The sequence below is a fragment of the Eleginops maclovinus genome, chromosome 9, assembly GCF_036324505.1.
Source record: "Eleginops maclovinus isolate JMC-PN-2008 ecotype Puerto Natales chromosome 9, JC_Emac_rtc_rv5, whole genome shotgun sequence".
Taxonomy (NCBI): Eukaryota; Metazoa; Chordata; class Actinopteri; order Perciformes; family Eleginopidae; genus Eleginops; species Eleginops maclovinus.
Window position 1 is genome coordinate 17,384,821 of NC_086357.1, and position 20,717 is coordinate 17,405,537.

The window sequence follows — 20,717 nt, forward strand, 5'->3', positions numbered from 1 at the left end:
AAATAAGTGTTAGTTGCATCCCTTCTTCACTTTGCTGACATTAGCTTACTCTTGTTGAATCAAACACAACAACCTGCATCAACAGTCCAGCCAGTCTTTTATTGTGAACATATTTACACAACAAACACAAATGAACACAAATCATCTTTAGATAACAATAATGAACCATTTTAATAATAGACACTTTAATCTGTAGTGCACATTAAACCTCGGCACACCACCATTTAAAGGCGGTCCAAGGACAAAACCATCTGCTGAGTTGAGGCTTCTCAGTGGAGCTGAAGAGTTGAGTGTTTCCTTTGGGAGCAGTCTAGGTTAAACATGGGTGCAGTTTATCACTTTAAATACTCCTCTTCAGAGGCTTGGGGACATAAATATCACATGTACTGCTTAAGTATTATCTCATGAGTTTGTTTACCTCTTGAAGGATTGTACACATACAGCAAAGGCTGATCAGGATGGTATGTACCCTGGAGACTAATCCATTAAGAATTTTACCTGGAACTGGAGTTCAGTGTAAAGGGTTCGATTCAATCAGTGTGTTATCTCAAAACTCTCCTATTTATAACTATGGCTTGAACGTCATATATAATTTATTCAAAAATATACTCTGGAATTTAATCTTACCCACTACTGAGCCAGTAGTAATAAGTCCTAGAAGTAAAACAAGACTCAAAATAAAAGTTTTAGTTTTAGTAGATTTTCAATCTCAAATGAATATCAGACCAGTGGTTCCACGCAACAAAATAATGAAAGTAAGCGTGTGCTTTCATTTATTTCTGCTTTCTTTTAAATACTGGATATGTTTACCACTTTGGACCTCTACGTTTTTCAAATAAAACTCTCAAAGAAGAAAACTTGCCATTTGGTTTAACTACTGTGTTAAATACTGAGTTTTAAAGGTGCTAGCATTTTTGCAATATATTGGATTAAGGGCCAATACGTCTTGAAACCATTGTTCAAGACAAAATTCAAAAAGTGTAAACCAACTTAAAGTGAAGAATTTCAGTCCATAAGGTGACGACGCACTATTGATAATGATTTTGCAGCCTGTTAATAGAATCACTTTATTTAACTGTAGCTCTCTTATTTTGGACTGAAACGTTTAACACGTGACAACAAACCGCACCATTTCGCGGTGAAGGTTCATGTTCTTATAACGAACATCAGAAACATCCCAATAGAGAGACGTCCCAACTCACACCCCCGCCACCCCCAAGCGACAGACAGGATCAGTGCAATTACCTCGACTCTCCAAAGACAAACGTTGTTAGAAAACCAGTGCTGATTAGGCTGGTTCAAACCATTTCTGCATGGCTACATACAGCAGGTAGACATGTGCCCATACACACACAAGCACTCTTTTTCACACAGCTTTGTGTAGTAAACACACCCACACCCACACCCACCTCACACAAAGCAGCACAAAAATGGAGCATTTGCAGTTTCATTTAAAATATTTTCAACTCCAACTCTGAAGTCCAGTCCTTCTTTATACTCATCATTCCAAGGTAACTCTGCTAGCTCTACCAGTATAAGTTCATTGGTCCCAGAGGCACATAAGCATGGCTAAAAGACTTTAAAACAGGACAGTAAGGAGCGAGGAAAAGGATTGGTTAAATATCTATAATATTTTCAAATCTAAATAAAATCTTCAACGTTACGGGCAGGATTGCTCAAAAACTGTATCTGCACTGAAAAATCTGTCAAAAATATAGACTAGATTTAAACATTTTTTTACTTGCTATTACATATTTTTAAAAATAGATCCTTAGTTCAGAAATACAAACTTCAGCTAAGCCAGTAGCCCACAGTCTCACCAGAGGTAAAGCAGTTGCCAGAAGCTGCAATGGGAGGAAGGAACAATATCTTACCTGGTTACAACAGTTTTTTGAACTACTTAGATCCCAAATATATTAGTTTTACCACAGAGGAACAAAGTGCCAAGAGGTTTAGTACATCTCAAGCCCTTTTCACACATGTACCTGCAACATGGACAGTGTAGAATATTCCTATAAGGCAGAGGGACTTTTACACTTTTCTTTAGAACAATTTAGTGTATTATGTGTCTCTCAATGTTCTTTGTGATACTGCCAGTAGAGGTCACCAAAGTATCAAAGAAATGTTTACTTGTTCAAGGGAATTGTGATTAAATAATTATATTAGGAATTAGTAACTTCATCTCAACTTAGATCAATAAATGTTGATTTTAAAGCCATGTTTCTTTTAGCGATCTCTTTGAAAAAAAGACACTTTGTTTTCATGGAAAATTTACTTAGGTCTTCTATTCAAAGTTACGCTGCCTTCCTCTATTCACAGAGTAACGTGCAAGTGTGAAAGGGGCTTAGCTTACACTAAAAGCATCTGAAAATCCACAGCAGCATTACAAACACAGCTGCCGCCCTGATGTGTTCAAAACTGCACATCTGGAAGCCTTTTAGATCAAGACATTTGTTTGCAGCATTGTTTAGCAGGTCGGAGGATCTGAAGGCAAAGAGAGGTGGTCCGTCTCTACAATCATGGTCGCATTTTGCTCTTCTCTCGTCTTAGGGTTTATTGGGTTTCCAGAACTAAGACCCACCTCCCTCATCTTCTTGTTCCTCCATGTTTTTACGTGCCATCCTCTCCCTCCGCTCTGCCAACCGCTGACATCGAGGACAGTCTTTACCTTTCCGGAAGCAGTTGCGATGATAGCACGCATGGCACTCTGTGAACATACAGAAACAGGAGTCAGAGATGAAACACGTGTCGTCTTTAGAAAGGAACATTGTTTAAAGGGAGCAGCTCCTATCTGCTAGACCAAACATTGCTGCAGTGTCCACAAACTGTAACCAGTAAAACCAGTTTGCCATTAATGAGATGTGATTTATCAACAGAACGGCCAATCACAATCAGACCTGACGGAGGCAGGGTGAGGAGGGGAGTATAAAAGCACAGAAAGGTAAGCCAGCGCGGCAGACGGCGGGAGGCAGCTCAGCGAGAGACGGCTGACATCCTGGGAGACACACACCACACACTCAACCTGCTCAGACACATCCCATTTTGCCTAAAAAGGTGCTTTATTCCCTTACGCATGTTTATGAGTGCAATAAATCCACAGAAATGATTGTGTTTGTTAATAAAAATGTCTAATGATGGTGAGATGAAATGACAGGCAACTCAACTTCAAAAATGGCTTTTATTTGTTCACATGAAGATGAAACTTAAATAAAAGCAACTAAAATAATAAATAAACATTCATACGGACACGTGGAGGTGCCTCCTGTTAATGAGGCAATCTTCCTTCAACAGGAAAATAAATAAAATACAAAATGGATCAAACAATAGGCGATGTTTCCTCTAACCTAGTAAAAGAGTCTGCATTTAAATGGAATATTACTTCTGCTGATTTCAGAAAGAGAGATAAAGATATCAGTGGAATCAGCAGAAGTAGCATCAGTTTAGGATAACAGCACGACTCCTCCACTGGCTCAGGGGGAACATGTGTAACAGAACAAACTGAAATACATGAACAAACACACTGAAATGTGAACGGTTATGAGTGATACACACACCACGTAGGTATCATTTGCCATCCCTGTGGCCAAGGGAAAAGCAGAACATAGCTCAGTGCCAAGACAGGGAACCACCCACAGAAGACAGATACAGTACCAGTCATCCAGCTCTACACCATCACCACTACCAAATAGCTGCCAAATATCCACCCTCAGACAGCTGTACAACTGTGCAAATGTCAGAATCAAAGCCAAGAAATACCCAAAACCACTGTAGTGCAACAAACCCAGTGCCAGATGGAAGAGTAGAAAAAGTGTTTGTAGGTGGTGAAACGTCAGGATAGAAGTGAGGCGGAGATATAGACGTAGGGTGACACAAATATTCTGTTGGTGAGAGTTCAATATTCTTACAACAGTAACATATTTCAAGGAATATTCTGAGAGGTTGGTACCTAATTCAATTCCTGCAAATAGTAAGATAAGATCAATACAACTTCCCACTAAATATGAAGCTACAGCAAAGACTTACTGCCCCGAGCACATTTCATACTTGAACAGGTTGTCACATGTTTGGCAGTGAGAATTAAGCCCAAGCTGCCTCAAAGTTGTCAATGTAGTTGCAGTTGTGCAGCTCTACAACAAAGCATTTGAAATCTATCGACCATAAATGCTTTATAGTTGGAATAAAAACAGATAAAAACCTCTGGAAACCCCTGAAAAAACTCAAAAGATTTGGTATGATTAGAACCAATCCAAAGTCATACACATCTGGACAAACACAAGTCAAAATTACTCCAGCTGATACATCTCTTACAACTCTTAATCTTTCAGCATGTAGTGGACTTAAATTTGACGTGGGTTACATTTGGTGACAGCATTACTTGAAATATACTCTCTCTCTTCATCTTGCCCTTACTCTCGTCCCCCACCTCACTTGGTTCAATCATCTACGTCACTATCTTCTGCGCTCTCTCCACCAACGTCTGTCCCTCCCTTCCTAGCCCTCCTGCCTCTGGTTTCTCTCACTGCTTTGCGGGTTTTACGACCTCTCCAGTTAGTCCGGGTAATAATGGGCTCTGGTTGGACCTTATCGGTGTCCATCACTCTGATCGCCTCACTCTCCCCACTCCTATCCTCCTTTCCCTTGCTCCTCATTTTGGAGAAAACACCCGACAACTGATTAGGTTGAAACAGTTTCATAAGTGAAAATTTCTCCACGTTTTCTGTTTGCGCTGCCTCTGTTTGGCCCTCCTCCCCCTTACTGCTTTGTTTTACTTCCTCCACAGATTCAGTTTCTATCTCTGAAAACTCTTCTTCAGACTCTTCTTCTTTCACATCTGTTTTTCCTTCATCCTCTATCTCTCTTTTGGAGAAGCCCTTGACCATACTTGCTAACCCCGTTACACTCCAGCGTCCTTTTATATCTTGTGGGACTTCATTTAGACTCTCCCTGCTGCTGCATGTCTCGCTGTCACTGTCCGTCCTGTCTGCTTTCGATGTGTTCTTCTTTAGTCTGTCTATCTGAAGAACCTTTAATATGTTGACCTTTTCCTTTCTTGCATGGCCATTTCCCCTTCCCTTCCGCTTCTCTCTCTCTTGGCTATATTCTTCTTCATTTCCTTCATCCCGCTTTATGTCTCTGTCCCCCTCTGGTCCTGTCTCTGCTTTTATCTCCTGCTCTTTCTCGTTGCCTTTACTCCTGCTGAAAGCTTTCGCCAACATTCCAGGTTTGAATGCTTGAAATATTCCCGCTCTTCCCTGTCTCTCTCCTGCTGTGTCCCTCTTTTCCTCTTGCCCTCCACTCTTCGCCCCCTGATCCACAACTTGCTCTAAGCCTGGCTCCCCACCTTCCCCCTCTCTCCTGTCTTGGGAGAGGGCCCTCACCAGCCTACGATGTTTGGAGAAATTCCAGTCACTCCAGGGAAGTGACACGGAGGGGCGGGGGGGGAAAGGGGCTTTTGGGCCACCCTGGCCTGCCGCGAGCAGAGAGGGCTCACCTTCACAGCGCTGGCACTTGTTCAGCTGGAAGGGGAATATGATGTCTTTCTCGTTGCCGCAGAACTCGCACACGAAGCCCTTCGCCTGGCACAGCTAGGGAAGATTCAAGGGGGAAAAATGACAGAGAAAACAGACATTTGATCATGGAAGTCTCTCTGCTGACATTACAATAGTTCCTCGTGTAGTATGATCATCCGTTTAATATCTCAAAGATTAAGTCTTCATGTGAAAAGAGGAGGCGAATATTACCACACAGCCAGCTGCGTGCGAGGTGCCGAGCTTCAGCAGCTCCTTCATCCGAGGAGCCAGTTCCCCGCTGCGTACGGCAGAGAGGTCATTGAGGGAGAAGAGGTGAAGGTCTTCAGTTAGGTGACCTGGCAGGCTGTCGAACTGGTCCAGCACCCTGATAAACACACACACACACACACACACACACATACACTGATTATGTCCGTCTTTGGAGGGAGAATTTATTATTATTATTATTATTATTGTGAAACAAAAATAAAACACAAAAGACATCTTACTCTTTAGCGAAGCGACAGGTCTTGAAGAGATTTTTCATGTGAAACAGCTGCACCCTCAAAACCTACAAAAAAGAAATCAACCAAAAAACGCATCATGTTGTTTAATAAACACTGACAGGAACATAATGCCTAGCATCATGTGGCATGCATTGTTGGTTGTTGTTCTCTCTGGTCTCCACATGTTTCCTTGATTTGATCCTCCTATGGTATTGTCTATGGTTTTATTCTGGGCTATTAACTACGGCCTGCTCAAGTACTACAGACAGCATCTGTGCTGTTCAAATGTTTGATAATCAGAGTCCCTGCTGGCTAACTGAGATGAGCAAATATCTCATTTCTCATATTGTGTAGTAGGTACAAGATATTCTGCATATTTAAAAACAATCTTGTGCCTTTTCTTCTCTCCATGAAAAACGTTTTAGCACAATCCCTACCAAACCATTAGGATGTGCCTTTTTCAGAATCACATGTTTGTTTTCAGGGAAACACTTCTATAAATGGCTCTATTCATGTATTTTTAGCAGCAAAGTCAGTCACAAGTTTGCTATTTTACAGTTACGATACATCATGCTTAGCAAGCAACTTTGGAACAAAGTGGCTGTTCAGCTCCTTTTATTAAACAGAACTGAAACTGGTTATTATGGGGCTGTTTTCTACTAGCTAGTGGTAAAGAAAACAGAGAAAGTTTCAGCACAGAAGTCTGACGAAACATTCCTAATGACTAATTTTCCATCCTGCTGTGCTTACCCTGACGGCCTCCAGAGCTTTGTTCTTCTTGTACAGGCCACTGTTGATGTCATTGGGGTTGAAAAGAGGGTCTCCGGCGATCTTGCTCAGCAGGTCCCGGGCAAAGTTGCTGACATAGTACTTGCTGAAGTCCCACTTCCTCAACACTCGTCCAGGAACAATGGCCTGGGCGTTCTCATGGCAGCACTGGCAGAAGTAACGGCCGAGGTATTCACAGTAGCGTAGTCGCTTGATATAATCTGTTTTGACAGAGGCAGAGACACACATGGGTAGAGGTAAGAATATGGGACTAGTCAAATACTAATAAGTTTGTTTGCATAGAATTCTGATATAAAAGAGAAGTGCAATAGGATAAAAAGTTTAAGGCAAGCTGACTAACTAATACAAAGTGTTTAGGAAGCACTTTTTAAATCAAAAACAAGAACTGATGATGATTAACTTCTGGAGTTTGTGGGTAATACCTGGGTCGATGCGAGTGCCACAGCCAGCGCAGCGGTAGTTCTGCTTAGCCACAACTATCTTCCTCCTGACAGGGAGAGAAAACATGTCAGCAAAATACATTTTGTAGGGCAAACATTAAGAACAGTGGTCTAATCTACAAATAAAAGATGGCAGGCAGGGTGCGTCATAACAAAAGATGACCAAAACTATTTAATGGCTAAAAAGAACAAAAAGAAAATGATAAAGTCAGAGAGCGCAGGTAAAACCTGGTGTGACTCACTTGGGGGCAGGATGAATGTTGAATATGATCTGCGGTCGGGGAGGGGCCCACTCCAGGTTGCCCCGCACCCGGATCCTCAGCTTGTAGATGTCTGCGTGTTCACCATCATCAGGCGAGATGGGCAGAGAGTCGGGGATTGGCAGCAGCTAGGAGGCAGTAGAGAAGCCGAGTGAGTTCAAAGTTATTTTTTGGAAGGGTTATACCTACTGCAAGTCAAGTTATTATATTATATTAATCAGGCATGTTGAGTGTCTTGTGTGAGGAACCGCAAGTCTGCTAAGAATTGTACGCAAGCCAGATGTTGTACCTTCTGCGGAGCGTCGTGTTCTGGGACCAGCCAGTCCAGCTCCGAGGCCGCAGGAAGCTGCATGCCCTCAAACTGCCTGAGTAAACCCATGGCTACTGACTCAGCTGAGTTAGACTGGAGGAAGGCGGGAGTTCTAAGATAAACAAAGGGAGAATATATTTCAGACATGTTAATACATACCTTTTTTCTGCTTCTTATACACAAAGCAGACATTATATCCCTACTGTGGTTCATTTTCCTATTGAAATTAAGTCGCTTTATCAAATGAAAGTCCCTCTTGAGGACTTAATATTTATGAATAATCTAAGTAACATTCAACAGTAAACATTTTTAAGAATGTATAAATACAAGGGAAACCAGAAGTTGTTTTGTGTCTTACATGGACTCTGAGCTTAGAAAAGACCTGTTGCTGGAGCTCATGCTGCGCTTAATGTCTGCATCTGGAAGACAATGATTTAACAGGTAAATAAAAGAGATTTACCAATTAGTAGCAGAGCACAATTTTTATCCACCAGCCCTAGATATGAAAGATTAATCATTTAAGAGCAACAGAATTTAAAACAACAGTCAGAAGAGGGCTGGATTTGTCGTGGGGAAGCTAAATGTACCGGCTGGTGATTTCTCAACAGGGCTACAGCTACTTACTACACCTAGGCAGCGACCAATGTTTATTTAAAGAAATGTTGGAAGAGAGATGTGATTAGCGACAAAAAACAAGAGAAATATAAAAATTACATTTAAGCATGTACACAATTTAGAAGGTAGCATGCAGGAAGGGCAGAGATTGATAAGAACCTCCTTTTCACACGCCACAAACAACATGCAGGCACAGATATTCAGCAGGACAGGTCTGGTAGAACAGGAGACCGCCTCCATGAATTCTTGGGGGACAACAGCTTCTTGTTTTTAAATAAAACCTGCATTAGACTCAAGAGTTTTATTACATGTCCCCTACTTTTGGTTTAGGGCATAAAGACTGCAGACTAAATTACATTTTTTTAAGTGTTTCTGACACACTTTCTCTTTTTCAATATTTTGACACTGCTGCGGACATTCACCCACCAGAACAATTTTAGAGAACATGCATTATTGTGTTCTATTATGTTCATAAAAAACAGCATGTGTGTCCTTGATCAAATCATCACTTTGCAGAGCAAAAAATCTGTTATAGAGTCCACATTTACTGACAATTGTTCTCTGTGTCGGAGTTCAACAGACAGTGGAATGGCTGCCATACATATAGAGATAAAGATTTAAGAACAATTTGGAGTGGTCTCTTAATTTTTTCCAGAGTTGTATGCCATAAGCCGACAGATTGAACCATTAATATTGGGCCGGCTCCAAACAGGAACAGTTAGGATGTGTATTGTGACAACACTCACACCTCATTCTCACCAGAGTCACATTTGAAATAATGAATAATGGGATGGATTGATGAATGAATAAGTGGTTAACCCCTGTAGTAACTGTTGCCACAGAAGGAGCCTCCCTAAACTCTTAACAGGTACAGGCACGTTCGTCCACCAAAACTCTGCAGCACTGCACAACAAGCACCAACACAAACAGCCAAGCCCACCATCCAGCCGAGGACAGAGAGGCAGCTCGACTCCAAACTGAAAACCCGTATTACACCCCGTAATGTACAATAACTGCTTTTAAAAGTAGGTGTCCTATGGATGGATTATATCAGATATGTTATCAGAGGAATACAGCAACTGAACATTGCTTTTTTCCATGTAACGCCAAACCGAAATGAAAGGAATTATTATAAGATTATTATTCGTATTCCGTTATGCCTTTGCAAGAACAGTTTCTTAGCCCTTTGGCTATCATTTGAGTAGGTTTCCTTTCTTCAGCAGTGTATTTCATTTCCTGACAGTTGAATGTGATCAATAACTGTGATTCAAGCAATGCATACCACAAGCTATACACTGTAACTGGCAGGTGTTACAGTTGAAGTGTCATTCAGGTTAATAGGAGGGATTAACGGGAGAAATTCAGTTTGGAGTCGGGCCATCAGCTTCCTCTCACAGTAAACTATCTGTATGGAAGCTATAGAGCCTCGCCCCCCCGCAGATACCTGAGAAGAGTGAGGCGAGTGACAGTGAGAGGCCGTTCTGAGACACCGCCAGCAGGGACTGACCCTCACAGCCATCTGAGAGACAGAAACTAACACTCAGCAAGACCGTCACCACATGCACACACATTTGAAACACTCCACAGAGCTGTGTGTCAGTCAGTATACTGTGTGGGCATCACGCTCTTATACAGCTCCATGATATGACTGACTGTATGCTCAGACCGAGCACTGAGAAGTAAAGTTAAAAACAAACACGGTCAAACAAAACATATAGGACATGCCCATGTGTAAATATGTCGCAACACATGTTAAAAGCATCAAAGCAACACGTTAAGATATTGTTAGGGCTGTACCAAATGATTCAAAGCTTGGAAACCTCATTTATAATGTTGATATTTACATTTGAAATAAACAACCGAATGCTGAACACTTATTGTGCCATCTGTGGAGTTATGTTTAAATAATTGTTCACATCATGATGATTACCCCCTAATAAATGCTCCTTCAAAAACCTCAGTTTATGCCACAAAATAAAAAGAAATGACATTTGGTACAGCCTTTATATTTCTATATGTTAGTGATTAGTCAACTGCAGTCACCATGGGTAAGACAGAACAACACTAACATCTTATGATTGTAAAGTCTGTAAAAAGCCATACAGTACTAAAAATGTTTTACTGGCTTCCATTCAGTGACCTTTGTACTCAGACCTCCGTGTTTATGGTTGATGGTAAAATGTGACATGCTTGGTGAGCAACATGAAGAGGAGCGGTGATTATGATTATGTAAGAGTATAAACGAGTTACACAGAAAAATTAGTTATTGGAAGAATTCTTACATATTCAAAAGGTAATTAAATTGAATTAAAATATGTTTGACTGCAGCTGGAAGGTAAAACCGTTTCACGACATCACATCACTCTGTATCTTTACATTTTTCATCATCAAATAAAAGATTCTAGCATATGCCTGGAAGGAAGAAAATTGGTCGCACGGATTAGCAATTGTGAAGCACAAAAACAAAGAGTGATAATCCTCCTTGGTGTTCCCTCGTTCCCTCTCTCTACCTTGTAGTTCGCACTCCTCCACCTCCTCCGCTGAGCCTGAGTCAGAGAGGCCCTTGTACGAGTCCTGAGAGCTCCTCCTGGAGCCCCCGCTGTCAGTGGAGTTGAGAACTGCAGGAGAGGAACAGACGAGTGATTACCAAAGGACCATACATAAACAAAGGATAGCTGTCACAATGTTCTCATCATCCAAGCAATCATGAGCGACACAGATCCTAAGATGTCCCTGATGAAGCAAAATATATAGAAATATTTAACCTATTTTGTTCATAATGCATTTTACAAATCTTCTTGACTAATGTATCTTACTATACATGAATGATATAGCTAACTGAAACCAACTGGCTGGCACCATTACTCCTGGTTTGGAACAAGTAGTTCTCAAACTGGTTTTAACTTATGACCAAAGGGGGTAAGAAATTCATAATGAAAAAAACATTTGTGTTTGATTAAAACATTTTCTAATCAATATAGAAAGAAGCTATCGATGCTCTGACTAATTCTTATCAAGTACATTTAATATCTCACAACTAAAAGCACATCCCTTTTAAAGACCATAAAATGGTTAATAATCTGCCCATTGGAAGTCCTGAAGAAAGAGGAAGTTGCATCATGCGTCTGTACGGGGACGGTCCTACTGCCTTACTGTGCTGGGAGTTTGCGCAGGGCGGCACGCGTCTGTGTCTGATCTGCTGCCTGCGCAGGCGGATCTTCTGTTTGAGCTGCTGGATCTCACAGTCGCTGTCTCCCTCCTCCTCCCCCGCCTCCTGCTGACGCCGCAGGTTGTACTTCATCAGCTCGATGGCAGCAATAAGGGACTCTGAGATGCTGAAATGAGCGTTCTCCTACAAAACAAATAAATTATGGATCAGTTAGGTCCAACACTGCTTTTATTTATACAACTGTTGTGGCACTTTAAGGTTTGCATTTATAAATCACTTTGAACTGCATGAATTTGTGTTGAAAGTGTAAAACATCAGATTTTGTTTCAATTAGTGATTGACTAGTTGACCAATCAGCACGACTTTGGTCAGAGGGAGTCATGAGTTAAAGCACGGACCTTCTCCAGGTCAGCACAGCTGCCAAAGTCCTGCTCCGACAGGTAGCTGATGAGGCTCTGACCCTCCGACGGCTTCCTGAACATCCCATCAGAAACACTGCTGCACTCGGACCCATCTGAAGAAACATAACAATGGGCAGAAAACACACAACGCCATTACAAAAAACAGACCATAAGGATGGTGTGTGTGTGTGTGTGTGTGTGTGTGTGTGTGTGTGTGTGTGTGTGTGTGTGTGTGTGTGTGTGCGTGTGTGTGTGTGTGTGTGTGTGTGTGTGAGTGAGTGAGAGTGAGTGAGTGAGTGAGTGAGTGAGTGAGTCTTTCTGTTGGGATTTATTTGATAAATCTGTGTAAGCTTTCAAAATCAGGGTTTGTTTTGAGGTAAAAGCTAAACAAAGGGAGCATGTTTACAAAAGTAAACTGCATCTTATAATGCAACCTATAAAATGTCAGTAACACACACTCTGCATTAACCTTTCTATGACCTTCCTGCTCCAGTGTCATCTTTATTGACCGAATGACTCGCAGGATATATTTACATTCAGGAAGTGAAAAATATTTCTTTCTTCAACATCTCCTGAGTTATCCTGTTCAACTTCCTCCTATATTTAAATATGCTATAAAATGTACCCGGCTCAAATCTTCCTTGAATATCTAATAGAACAGAAAAAGAGCAGCATTAAACGGCTACAACGTAACCATGGGAAGACATTTTAACGTATAACAGAAAACTCACGGGACTCCATGTAGAGGGAACTGGGAGTGCTGACATCCTTGCGCTGAGGTGAGAATGGGCTGTAGTTCTTTATGCAGCAGTCCTCCCCTGCCGATTCTGAGGGACAAACAGTCCATGTTAGGGGCCTCTTATCACTTTATTGCAGAATCACTCAAATGAAATGGGAGCATGCGTCGTCATCTATACAGGGTGTTAAAAGATTGATTTTATCGTTGTTTTTCTCTCAATCAATAAAACCATGAGGATGGTTCACTTTATTACATGTGGAAACACAAACGTGAGTGTGACCTTTGTAATTGTAATTACTGAAATGTAGGGATGTACAGACAGGGCTGCAGAAATATTCAATTGCTATAATGCAACTGCGCTTTTGGCTTTCCACATTTAAATGAATCATATTTACAGCGATAATGTGTTTAAAGTGTGTGCTCAGTTCATAGAAAGTGATACACTTCTATGTACAGGCGGGTAAAGAAGATGAAATACTGTTATTTAAAGCATGTCCACATACTGTACATACAGGACAGCATCTGCTTTGCTATTTACAGGTATTATTAATACAACTCTAAATCACTATGGCAGTACATCAGTAACACAGACTAGCACAGCTGAAATGTGTAATGAAATGATCACGTTTGAACACAGTTTGTATAGAACTTGCATGATAATTTCAACGACACACTGAGGGTTCATGAAAAACGTGTGCATAAACAACAAAGACAACACTGAATGGCTCATTTGGGTCTCACTTTAAAAGCTTCCAACACCAAAAGCACACGTAAGGAGCTGATGGCAAGACGTGAAATGAAAGGAGTGAAAGAGTTCATCAGCATGCAGAGGAGGGAAAAAGAAGAGGGAGCGGGGGGGGTATAATGATGGAGCACAGTGGAACTGCACTGCCAACCTGCCACCGGATCTTCTATTATTATGGTGATTTTTCGATGGCCCCCTCCTTCGAATAGAACAGGAGAAAGAGAGATATAGAGCAGAAGACAGAACGTTACCTCAAGCAAAGGAGAGGAGACAGCGAGCAAACAGAGGTTAATTCAGACAACAGGAAGTGGGCACAGTGGGGAAAGAACGTGGACTCACCACATGTGAGCCACACATACACCAAACCTTTGCATGGACACCATCTCAGTGTTCCACTAATTTTAAGCAAACATTGTACAAAAAAGTAACTGTTAATGAGGTATTTCCATCACTGACAGGAACTGACTTGTAAATGAATACAACTCCACAATAGAACACATGCCAATTAAGCAGAAACACAGATTCCCAAAAGTTCTTCCTACCATAATACTTTAAAATGTGTAAATATGCAGCACAAAGTAATGCATCAGTGCGTTGAGGAAGAAATAAATCCTTTAAAAGGTATCCTATAACGCTATATTTCAACAATAAATTGTAGGGCAATATCTATACAAAACTTGTCTGTGAACTTTTTGCTCAAAATACCAAACAGATCATCCATTGTAGCCATGCCTCATCCCCCTCTATTTCAGCCCGGTTCCTGAAGTGCTGATTCTGTGACTGTCGCTTCAAACTTGAGCTGAGCTGAAGCTGGCCACGCCCCTTTGGAGCACATGCAGCTCTCTGCCTGAAGAGAGGCGTTTCTAACAGAGATACTCAGCTAAATGCTGCCGTGATTAAACGCCATATTATGTTCAAAACCACATCAAGCATTATTTCTGAAACACTAGAACAGAGACATTATATGTATTATAGATACAACAACTCTAAGTCCCTCCTGGAGACATCCTGTAAAGCCAGCCCACATTTCGGTTATGACATCATAACCGAAGAAAATCTGGATCAGCTCGTTTTTACCCCGTTTTCAGAGATATGGGTAAGGAAGAAAAGAGAGAGGGTTGTATTTTCTGACACTTTGTGAGTCTCCTTACACACCGGGGACACATATTTATGTATAAAAGACAGCAAAAAGTGCATTTTGCATAATAGGGGACCTTTAATATGAGAGTTCACCACTCCGGTAGGCGGCATATTCTGTTTTATGGTTACATATCAACATGGAGAATCTGTACTAGCATCCCCATCATATCTTCTGTTGCAGTTAACATGCTTGCAACATGCAGAAAACTATGGATTGCGGCCTAAATGCACTACTGCTTAGTGAGTATTTAAGGTTTTAAAGATAAAGCATCTGAACACTAAGCCTTTTTATTCAACACAAGTCACACTAACAGATAACGGGCAGCCCAGCTCTGCCATAAGAGTGACACACATTAAGTTTACTTACCATTCCTGAGTTTCTGATTGACTCCTGCGTCAGATAACGAGCGGGTGTGACCTCGGGACCCCCGGACCGGCCCCCTCTGACCCTCTGAGAAAGAAGAGCGCCTGGGTGGGGGCGGGGCTTTAGGACCCCGTTGCATGGACAGGTCCTGGGCGAAGTCCTCCTCGCTGCTGTGGGTGGAGCTTCGGGTGTCACAGCGGCTGCGTTGCCCCAGATTACCGATAGCCAGGTACTCCGGACCGTCGTCATAGTCGCCGTCACATGAGTCTGCAGCATCGGGCGGAAAGGAGGCGGGCGAGGGGGACTCTGGGAGGGAGATGCCAGGGATCGAGACGGGGACAGGAGGTAGCGTCGCCCCCTGCTCGCTCTCCCCTGGCCCGGAATCACACAACCAGGGAGCCCCCGTGCCGCTGGCTGCAGAGGTAGGGTCTGCAACAGAACGGGGAGATATAGGGAGATGGATCGAGACAAAAGGCCTGCTTCTGTTTCTTCCCTCTCACTTGCTCAAGATGTGGAATGAACCAAGGGTTAAAAAGTAACTCTAACATCCTTTAATGAAACGGTTTGATCTGTTTCAGTAAGCACAGGCAGTTCAGCACATGGAGTTGTCGAGGCCGTATCAACACATTCTTCAATAACCGACCTTGTGCACAAACAATCAGACCTCTGTGTGGTTAAGTCACTCGGGCTATTCACATACAAACTGTAGTGCATTCATAGTGTCTTCCCCCCCAATCATGCCCCCCAAATCCATATGTACAGATTACAGAATAGTGACCATCTTCTCTTCATTTGCGTCACTGAATGTACAACTAGCCTGATCATAAATAAAGACAAAAACATGAAGTCTGCTCCAATGTGTACTGAGATCTGAAATTGTTTTGTGAAAATGTTTGTGCCCCCAAATCATGAAAAATAATGTAACAACGGAGCTCCAGATTTGAAACCCCATGACCCAAAGGGGTCTCTATGTTTACCCACATTTCACTTTCAATACACATGTATGATCAGCATTTCAGTTTCAAGTGTTTCATAACTTCTGCACTTGTTTATTTTTAACACAGATTTAAAACTATATTTTTTTATCTTTTGCCCTTTCCTTACTTGTGCTATTGCTGTTTTGGGGTCCGACTCCCAAAGTGTTCCCAGAGTTGTGGCTGGTGGGGACTGCTTCTCGAAGTGAGCAGTTGGAGGTGGCGAGTCTGCGATTTAGAGGTTCTCTTCTGGGAACCGAGTCAGCGTTTCTCCAAGCTGCACCAGCTCCAGGCAATACACACAGGCTCTGGCTCTTCAATAGGCCCAGACATGGTGGGCCCTTCAGAGGGGACAGCTGGAGGGGGAAAAGAGAGAGGTAAAGAACATAAGGCATTTTCCCAAATGTGCCCTTTACTTTTTTCTTTCATTTTAAGAAAAAAAACACATATTTCCAGACTCAAACAGTGGATTTTTACATATTCGATACCTTTTTCTAGCATTAACGCAATGATATAAGAGCTTGTTTTTCATTAATTATTCACAACAAAATAATAATGCAGCAAAGTATAGAGACAGTCATTTTTACAAGACGCACCCCAAATGTGTCTACTTGGGCAAGCAGTTTGGGGTTATTCTGCTCCACGGCTTCCAGACACTGGAACATGGCGGTCACATGAGGCTCACTCAGCAGAAAGGCATGACCTGGAGAGCAGTAAGGGACAAACGGAGATAAACAAAGAGGGAGACAAAGTGAGGTCAGGAGATTACGTAATGACAGAGAGATTTTAGTTATTACTAAGAAAACCAAAAGGGAACATGAGAAGAGAAACTCTTAACACTTGCCACCAATGTCTTCCAAATTAAACTTGAGCATTGCTGTGACTCTTTGAGACCGTTATGACTCACCATTATAGTATTTACTTGTATGTCCCAAGTGCCGGAGCAGAGGTCGGAGCTGAGCAGACAGCATGTGAACCTGTAAGCTGTGAAGGAGCCAGCGCTCGGCCTTGTAGCTCTCCCCAGCACTCCTCATCCCGCTGCTCAGCACCGGCTCCAGGTGACTGAACTGTGGACAGACACAGAGAAAGGGAAAAACAGACTATTAAAACAGGTGCATAATGTGAAAGGGAGATTTGTATGTCCCCCTTGGTCAGTCATTTCCACAATGTTTAGACATCAAACAGCACAACAATCAGTATCACTGGATCTTGTTCCAAATCTTTTTACTCCAAACACCTGCTGTTTGTTTGCAGCCCGGCCTGTATGACACTTCATCTCATCATCTAAAAACAAGCAACGGGGAAGTAGTGAAGGGACAGGTCTGACAAGATGTGATGCAGATGATACATTTGATAATGTGAGCAGAGGAATGAAGAGTGAGCAAAAACATATCAGCACAAAACTAAAAGAGGCTAAGTTAAACAGGTAATCCAGGAAGTGAAGTGACTTTGTCGCAGGTGCTTGACAGTGTGAAGTGTGTCAGGTATTAACCTTGGATGTAGTTTAACAAAAAAAGGAAGCATTGTTTTGTCTGGGTGGCAGATCAGCTCTCAAATTCCCCATCTTTTGATAATGATAAATTAGCTACGTCAAACACAGACAAGGGTTAGTTTCCTGCCATAAGTGGATCATAAATACACATTGTTAAAACTGCCTCCTAGCAACAATGCATTGAGTAAATCAGCGGTTTAATCTCTCCTAAAAGTGATAGCAGAATAAAATGTATGAAAATATTCTTTGATGTTTTCGGATATGAGTCACAGAACTGAAACCTACCAGCCCCCTCTGACGGTGTGAGGTATTTTAAGGTTTTAAATACAAAACCACTCATTTAAATTTCTATTTTAGATAGAAGATAAAATCTATTGAGATGAAAAAGTTTCCTCAATGGTGATCAGGGCCAGGAAGGCAGCTATTACTTTATTATAACACATCGTTGAATACATGATGAAGACTTTAATAAAAATGATGGTTCACACTCTGAAGGCTCTGAAAGCAAATCGGTCTAAGAGTTAAATTGAATGCAACAGCTTACAGATAACATGTATAGAAGCAAGAATTCATAGCCAAGAGCCAGATTGCAGTTTTTATGTGCATGTGTGTTCGCATAATCTTGCCTCATTTGAATGCTGACTAAACTTGCAAATATTTACATACGACCCAGTGATGCTAGCTGTGACAATACCTGTTCAACATGCGAGGCGAGGTGGGGGCTGATGTAGCGAACACACCACACAAACGGCCAGTAGTCTCTTTGCTTGTAGTACACCTGCAGCACAAAACCAGCATGACCCAGTTACAGAGAATATGAGGCAATAGACACAATAGGCCATTATGCAATGGGAGAGCATCTCATTAAGAAATGTCCTTCCCCATATTTCAGGAAGTCAACTTATAATGGAAATATGGTTACCAAAATGTAAGAAAAGACTACACTAGAAAGAGAATACACACAAATGAATACAAAAGAAGATGTGGCATCCATCAGGATGTCCGACCTGCTCATTCTTTAGTCCATAGCTCAGGATGTTGTTCATGTCCTTGTGGAGTCTTTGTAAGCCGCCGTAACGTGACCACACGTTGGGGTTGTTGGTGGACACAAGACCCTCCACTGTGGTCTTCAGGCTGGACAGTAGCTTCCATTGCTCCTTCCTGTGGGGAAGAAACAGGGCAGCAAGGACAGAGTTAAACGTGATGAGGGAGGAAGTTTAGTAATGAGGAAGGATGTAAAGAAGTGCTGGTGTTAGCAGTGTTGTGGTTTACATCCTCACTAATTAAAATTGTTTTAAAGTTGTTTATACACATCCTAACCTAACAAGACGGACACAGACAACTCATATCTACATTCCAAGTGTTTACAAGAGCTAGAAGTACATAAGCGTTTGAGTTTCCACTAACTCAGTGTTTATACTGTATACTTCAGACCAAACATAACAGTTTAATATAGAGGAAATTGCTATTGATTCCCTTCACTACAAATTATATGTAATTTACTCACAATGTGTAACTGCAGTGAGTCAAATGTAACTTTCCTACAGGGCTATGGAAATAATTTTGATCTAAAAGTGTTGTTTACAAAACACATTTATATCAGGTCAAATCTCCAAAGACCATAAAGTCCTTTTCCCCTTATGTCAGCAGTCCAGTGAATGTTTTTTGATATCTATTCGCATATCTGCAGCAAATAAACTGTTGTCAGTAAACATCAACACTTGAGGGTGATTTATTTGTTATCAAAGTCACTCTCTTACTCTAACTGTTTCTTTTTCATGGCAGCACCATCACGAGTTCAGCTAACTAGCCATCTTGTCAAATCAAATCAAATCAAATCAAATCAAATCATGTACTTTGGAAACAGAGAGGCTGCTGAATGTTTGAGAACATTCTCCTCATACTGTAGAGAGCATAATGGGTTTAGCAACAATAGTGGTCGGTCTGTCTGTATGTATGTAAGTGTAACACTTGCATTTGTTTCTGAAATACAACTGATACCATACTAGGAATACATATTTTAAGTCAATTGTATTTGCATTGTTCACAATTAAGTTATTTTTAAGGGTCTCTTTCGGCACCACACTCCGTAGAAATTGAATGAACTTCTTCAGTATTTCCTCTTAAAAAAACTCTTCCAGTAATCATGTTGTCAAACACGATTAATATATATTTTTTCAGTGTAAAACAAGCACATACTTTGATAAATTGCCCAAAATCTAGACATACTTATCAATTAAGTTAATATCTGGCACAATACAAGCAGCGATGTCTCGCGTGGTGTCAACATCATCTGACAGCTGAGGTGAGCTGTTAGCAGCCTGGTGTTAGCTTACAGTTAGCGTTGTTAAAATGGATGTTAGCGAACAAACGTGCAAACGAACTGCTTGAATGTAACTAAACTTTCCCTTTTTAATTATTCAGTTAATTTTTTATTCAAGGCAAGATGACATGCCTCGCAGCTACCAAGTGCAGTTTGCTTCAGGTTGTCAAACACCGACATGTCAGGTTAGCCTAGCCTAACCTAGCTTTGCCGCTTCCATCGTCTTTACAGTTAATACACCAGTATCCTTGCTAGCTAGCATGCTACCGTGGGGAGTTGGCTATCCTACATTGGCACAGTGTTTCATTTAAAACGAGCTCCCGCTTCAAAGACTATCACATTTGGTCTTTATCAAACCAGCAAGTTCGTCCTCAGTAATACAGTTTATTAGTTTGTTTTTAACAACGGTCTCTTGTAGCACAGCTAGCCGGGTCACCACCCCAGGTTGACACTCACCTGCGCTCCTCTTCCTCTCTCTCCGCCGATATCTCCATGTCCTCCGGACGGAATACAGTGCCGTAGAAAGCTGCCAGCTCTCCGGATAAGTCCAATATGTTATGTCATATAAACTAGCGCTACCTCGGAGGTAGGGGTTGTTACCCGGACTTCCAGTCTTCCGCCATCTCTGCCCCGCCTGTCCAAGCTAAGAACCAAAACAGTGAGGCCGCGTGATCTGCTGTCAGCAAGTGGGCGGTGATGTTGTCCTCTGCTCAACCCACTTTTTAAACCATATTATTGATTTTGTTTCCCCACTTTGTTGTTTAGGCAATATGCTGGCGTTTGAAAGGCTTGTAGTTTGTTGAGTGCTTAAGTGACTGGTAAGAGAAAAAGTCTTCATTTATAGCCACAAGCCATCTGAACGCAATTCACCTTGGTTATTACCGCCACCTGCTGTTTGTAAGTACCATTGCACTTGTGACTGCTGCCCCCTGTTTGAACT

The 20,717-nt window shown here is 41.7% G+C and overlaps 1 protein-coding gene across 4 annotated transcripts; it reads right to left on the reverse strand.

Moving 5' to 3' along the window:
- Positions 1 to 80: 80 nt before the first annotated feature.
- rubcn (rubicon autophagy regulator) lies at positions 81 to 20,504 on the reverse strand. 4 transcript variants are annotated; one of them, XM_063890683.1, is made up of 21 exons: positions 20,234 to 20,480; positions 18,462 to 18,615; positions 18,149 to 18,232; positions 16,870 to 17,029; positions 16,559 to 16,665; positions 16,093 to 16,318; positions 14,992 to 15,417; positions 12,732 to 12,827; positions 11,998 to 12,113; positions 11,584 to 11,782; positions 10,941 to 11,048; positions 9,875 to 9,949; positions 8,174 to 8,234; positions 7,795 to 7,927; positions 7,488 to 7,633; positions 7,228 to 7,292; positions 6,767 to 7,005; positions 6,020 to 6,081; positions 5,742 to 5,895; positions 5,492 to 5,585; positions 81 to 2,707 (listed from the first exon to the last, which is right to left on the reverse strand). In XM_063890683.1, exons 1-21 carry the CDS (start codon positions 20,269 to 20,271, stop codon positions 2,571 to 2,573), a joined length of 2,880 nt encoding a protein of 959 aa, XP_063746753.1. In that variant the 5' UTR covers positions 20,272 to 20,480; the 3' UTR covers positions 81 to 2,570. The 4 variants fall into 4 exon arrangements, with proteins under 4 accessions (XP_063746753.1, XP_063746754.1, XP_063746750.1 ...); XM_063890684.1 differs by lacking the exon at positions 9,875 to 9,949 and having other exon boundaries at positions 20,234 to 20,477; XM_063890680.1 differs by lacking the exon at positions 81 to 2,707 and having other exon boundaries at positions 3,160 to 5,585; positions 20,234 to 20,504.
- Positions 20,505 to 20,717: the final 213 nt, after the last annotated feature.